Source organism: Macrobrachium nipponense, chromosome 42 (assembly GCF_015104395.2).
Source record: "Macrobrachium nipponense isolate FS-2020 chromosome 42, ASM1510439v2, whole genome shotgun sequence".
NCBI classification, from domain to species: domain Eukaryota; kingdom Metazoa; phylum Arthropoda; class Malacostraca; order Decapoda; family Palaemonidae; genus Macrobrachium; species Macrobrachium nipponense.
The window spans coordinates 11,092,588-11,096,491 of NC_061103.1; the positions used below are offsets into that span (position 1 = coordinate 11,092,588).

A 3,904-nucleotide genomic window follows, 5' to 3' on the forward strand; every position below is an offset into this window, starting at 1 on the left:
ATGGAAACAGAATTGCATAAAGTGAAAGCAGGAGAGTTGAGAGTTGGGGTTGCGAGTACTACAAGTGAGCTTTCTAATTCCCTGGCTAAGCTTCCTAAGCTACCTTCATTTGATGAATCTAAAGACTGTATAGATTCTTATTTGCAGAGGTTTGCATCCAATGCTAGATGGGATTCATCTTCGTGGGCTATTAATCTTAGTGCTCTTCTTCAAGGTAAGGCTCTGGAGGTTTATTCTCGCCTACCGGTTTCAGAGGCTTTGGATTATAATGGTTTGAAGCAGGCTTTGTTGAAGCGTTTCCAGCTTACTGAGGAGGGTTTTCATTCGAAATTTCGTTCCTGTAAGCCAGACCAAGGTGAGAGTCCCTCGCAATTTCTTGCTAGATTGGATAATTATGTGGAAAAATGGTTGAATTTGTCTGGAGGTACGCGAAGTTATGAAGGTCTCAAGGATTTGTTTTTGAGGGAGCAGTTCATGAACAGTTGTAGTAAACCTCTGTCTATGTTTCTCAAAGAACGACATCCCAAGAATGTGGATGAAATGTCTAATCTTGCTGATCAGTTTATTGAAGCTCATGGTTACTCTTCTTTTACTAAAGACTCGCAGGCTTTTCAGAAACTCTCTCTAATTGGAAACAGTTCCAGAGGTGCCAGCCACAATGGGCAATTGCAAATGCAGTATACAGACCCTTTGCAGAGAAGACGTGAGAGAAAGTGCTACAATTGCAAATAACCAGGACATGTAGCACGAGACTGTCTTTCCAAAGCAGACAGGTAAACATCCAGTAGACCCAAGGAATCCATACAAAGCAGCATTTTTACAGAGTCAGCTGGATCAGTGTAAGTCAAATTCTGTAAATACTAATGGTGGTAGTCTTTTGCAGCAGCATAAGAAAACAGGTCAGAGAAACAAAGTGTACCAGGATGTATCCATGCAAGAGCAATCTCAGATTGGGTCAGCATGTTTAGTGACGAGCATTTTGATGGACTGTTGTGTGACTGATGGTCAGGTGAGATTGGCATGTGGACATGTTCTACCAGTAATAGGAGGAGCATGCAAGGTATGTGACAAAATGCCTATTTCTATGGGTTATGTTGGAGATCATTTTGTTACAGTATTAAGAGACACAGGGTGCAGTGGTGTAGTGGTAAAACGTAAATTAGTAAAAGATAATCAGTTGACAGGTCATGTTCAAAAATGTGTATTGATAGATTGGTACAGTGCGTACAGTAGAAGAGGCCTCAATTGATATTGACACACCTTTCTATACAGGGAAAGTAAATGCTCTTTGTATGAAAGAACCTGTGTATGATTTAATTATAGGAAACCTGGAAGGTGCCAGAAATCATTTGGATCCGGATGAACAATGGTGTAAGAGAAAAAACCAAAAGGAAGGTAGTGAGGTTCTTCAATCTGTTGTAACCAGAGGCCAGGCTATAAAAAACAAGCAAGGTATGAAAGCATTGAATGTTGCAGGAGGGGTGGATGTAGAGGTTTCAGTTAACAAAATGAAGGAACTTCAGGCAGAAGATAAAACACTAGGAGTGTACCGAAATTATGCAATCTCTGGTAAGAGGAAAGTAATGGGAGATGGTATTGTAACCTGGTTTACTGTAGAGAAAGGCTTGCTATATCGACTATTCCAGTCACCTAAGGTAAGCAATAACAAATTGTTCAAACAACTTATTGTTCCAGAATCTTTAAGGCAAAAGGTGATGAGCATTGCTCATGACAGTATTTTAGGAGGGCACCTCGGTGCTAAGAAAACCTTAGATCGTATTTTAACCAGCTTTTACTGGCCTGGACTCCAAGGAGAGGTGACAAGATACTGTCAGTCCTGTGATGTATGCCAGAAAACATCTCCAAAGGGCAAGGTAACTAGGTTCCTCTTGATCAGATGTCATTGACTGACACCTTTTGAGCGAGTGGCAGTAGATCTGTTAGGACCAATTGTCCCAGTAACTGATAGTGGTCATAGATATATATTAACATTGGTAGATTACAGTACCAGATATCCTGAAGCAGTTCCACTGAAAGGCATTGAGACAGAGCAAGTGGCAGAGGCGTTGGTACAAATTTTCAGTAGAGTTGGGATCCCAAAGGAAATATTGTCAGACATGGGTACGCAATTCACGTCAAATCTCATGAAGGAGGTAGGTAGACTTTTGTCTGTTAAGCAGTTAGTAACAACACCCTATCATCCTGCATGTAATGGTTTGGTTGAAAGATTTAATGGAACCTTAAAAACAATGTTGAGAAAAATGAGTTCTGAAAGACCAAAAGACTGGGACAGGTACTTGCCAGCATTGCTATTTGCTTATAGAGGAGTCCCACAAGAAAGTACTGGATTTTCACCCTTTGAACTTTTATATGGTAGAACAGTCAGAGGACCCATGACTGTGCTGAAAGAGTTATGGACGAAGGAAGAAACTATGCCTGATGTGAAAAGTACTTACCAGTATGTGATAGACCTGAAGGAACGACTGTCAAGAACCTGTGAACTAGCACAGAAGGACTCAAGAAATCTAGTGCAAGATACAAGAAATATTACGACAGAAAAACAAAGACTAAGACTTTTAAGGTGGGTGATTATGTTTTAATTCTTCTCCCAACTGATCACAACAAACTGTTAATGCAATGGAAGGGACCTTTCAAAGTCCTTGATAAGAAAGGATTAGCAGATTATCGGGTAGATATGAATGGTAAAATCCGTATGTTTCATGCAAATCTCCTTAAGAAGTATAATCAGCGACTAGAGCCTAATCTAAGTGGCAATGCTTTATTTCAATTGGCTTCTTATGCTGTTATAGATTCAGAGGAAACCGATGATAAGGAACACTTAGTCCATCTATTACCCATGAAAGCAACAGAGTCTTATGCTGATGTCGATGTCAGCCAAGCATTAACTAGCGAACAGCTTGCATCTGTGAATACCTTATTACATGAATTTAAGGATGTTTTGACAGATCTGCCTGGGAGAACTGATCTCATTCAACATGAAGTCCATTTGACTACTGAGGAACCCATCAGAAACAGACCATATAAAATCCCCTATGCATTAAGAGGAGCAGTACGAGCAGAGATACAGAGCATGCTAGATATGGATATCATTGAGCCATCTGAATCTCCATATGCCAGTGCCATTGTAGTGGCAAAGAAATCTGATGGAAGTAACAGAATCTGCATTGATTTCAGAAAGTTAAACAAGGTAACCGTTTTTGATCCTGAACCTATGCCAGACCCAGAGGAAATAATGACAAAAATTAGCCAAAGCAAGTTCTTTTCAAAGATTGACCTTTGTAAAGGCTATTGGCAGATTCCAATGAGAACAGAGGATCGTGATTTGACATCATTTTTAGCTCCCGATGGATTATACAGATTCAAAGTCATGCCATTTGGGATGTCCAACAGTCCAGCAACATTTAATCGATTGATGCGTAAATTATTAAAAGGTTTGGAACACACTGATAGTTTCTTGGATGACATCCTCATTCACACAGAATCTTGGGAAGAACATCTCGAAGAATTAAGGAAAGTCTTGGAGAGGCTAAGATGGGCACACCTGACAGCAAAGCCGTCAAAGTGTGAAGTTGCTCAAACCCAGTTGGTGTATTTAGGACACTTAATTGGCAGTGGTACTGTTGAACCTACAAATGACAAGTTGAAGGCTATTTCAAGAGGCACCAAGACCAGAAACAAAGAAACAGGTCAGGTCATTCATTGGGTTAATTGGCTACTACAGGAAATATGTGCCGAATTTTGCATCTTTAGCAGCTCCATTAACTGATTTGACAAAGAAAGGATTTCCAAATAAGTTAGAGTGGAAACAAGAACATGAAAATGCATTCCGAACTTTGAAATCTATGTTACTTTGTAGTCCTATTCTTAGGCTTTTCCAGATTTA

The 3,904-nt window shown here is 40.0% G+C and overlaps 1 protein-coding gene across 1 annotated transcript; it reads left to right on the plus strand.

Annotated features, from left to right (window-relative positions):
* LOC135213265 (uncharacterized) lies at positions 1-2,600 on the plus strand. Its single transcript, XM_064247245.1, has 4 exons — positions 1-703; positions 813-1,060; positions 1,212-1,776; positions 1,999-2,600. Exons 1-4 carry the CDS (start codon positions 1-3, stop codon positions 2,598-2,600), a joined length of 2,118 nt encoding a protein of 705 aa, XP_064103315.1.
* The last annotated feature ends 1,304 nt before the right edge of the window (positions 2,601-3,904 follow it).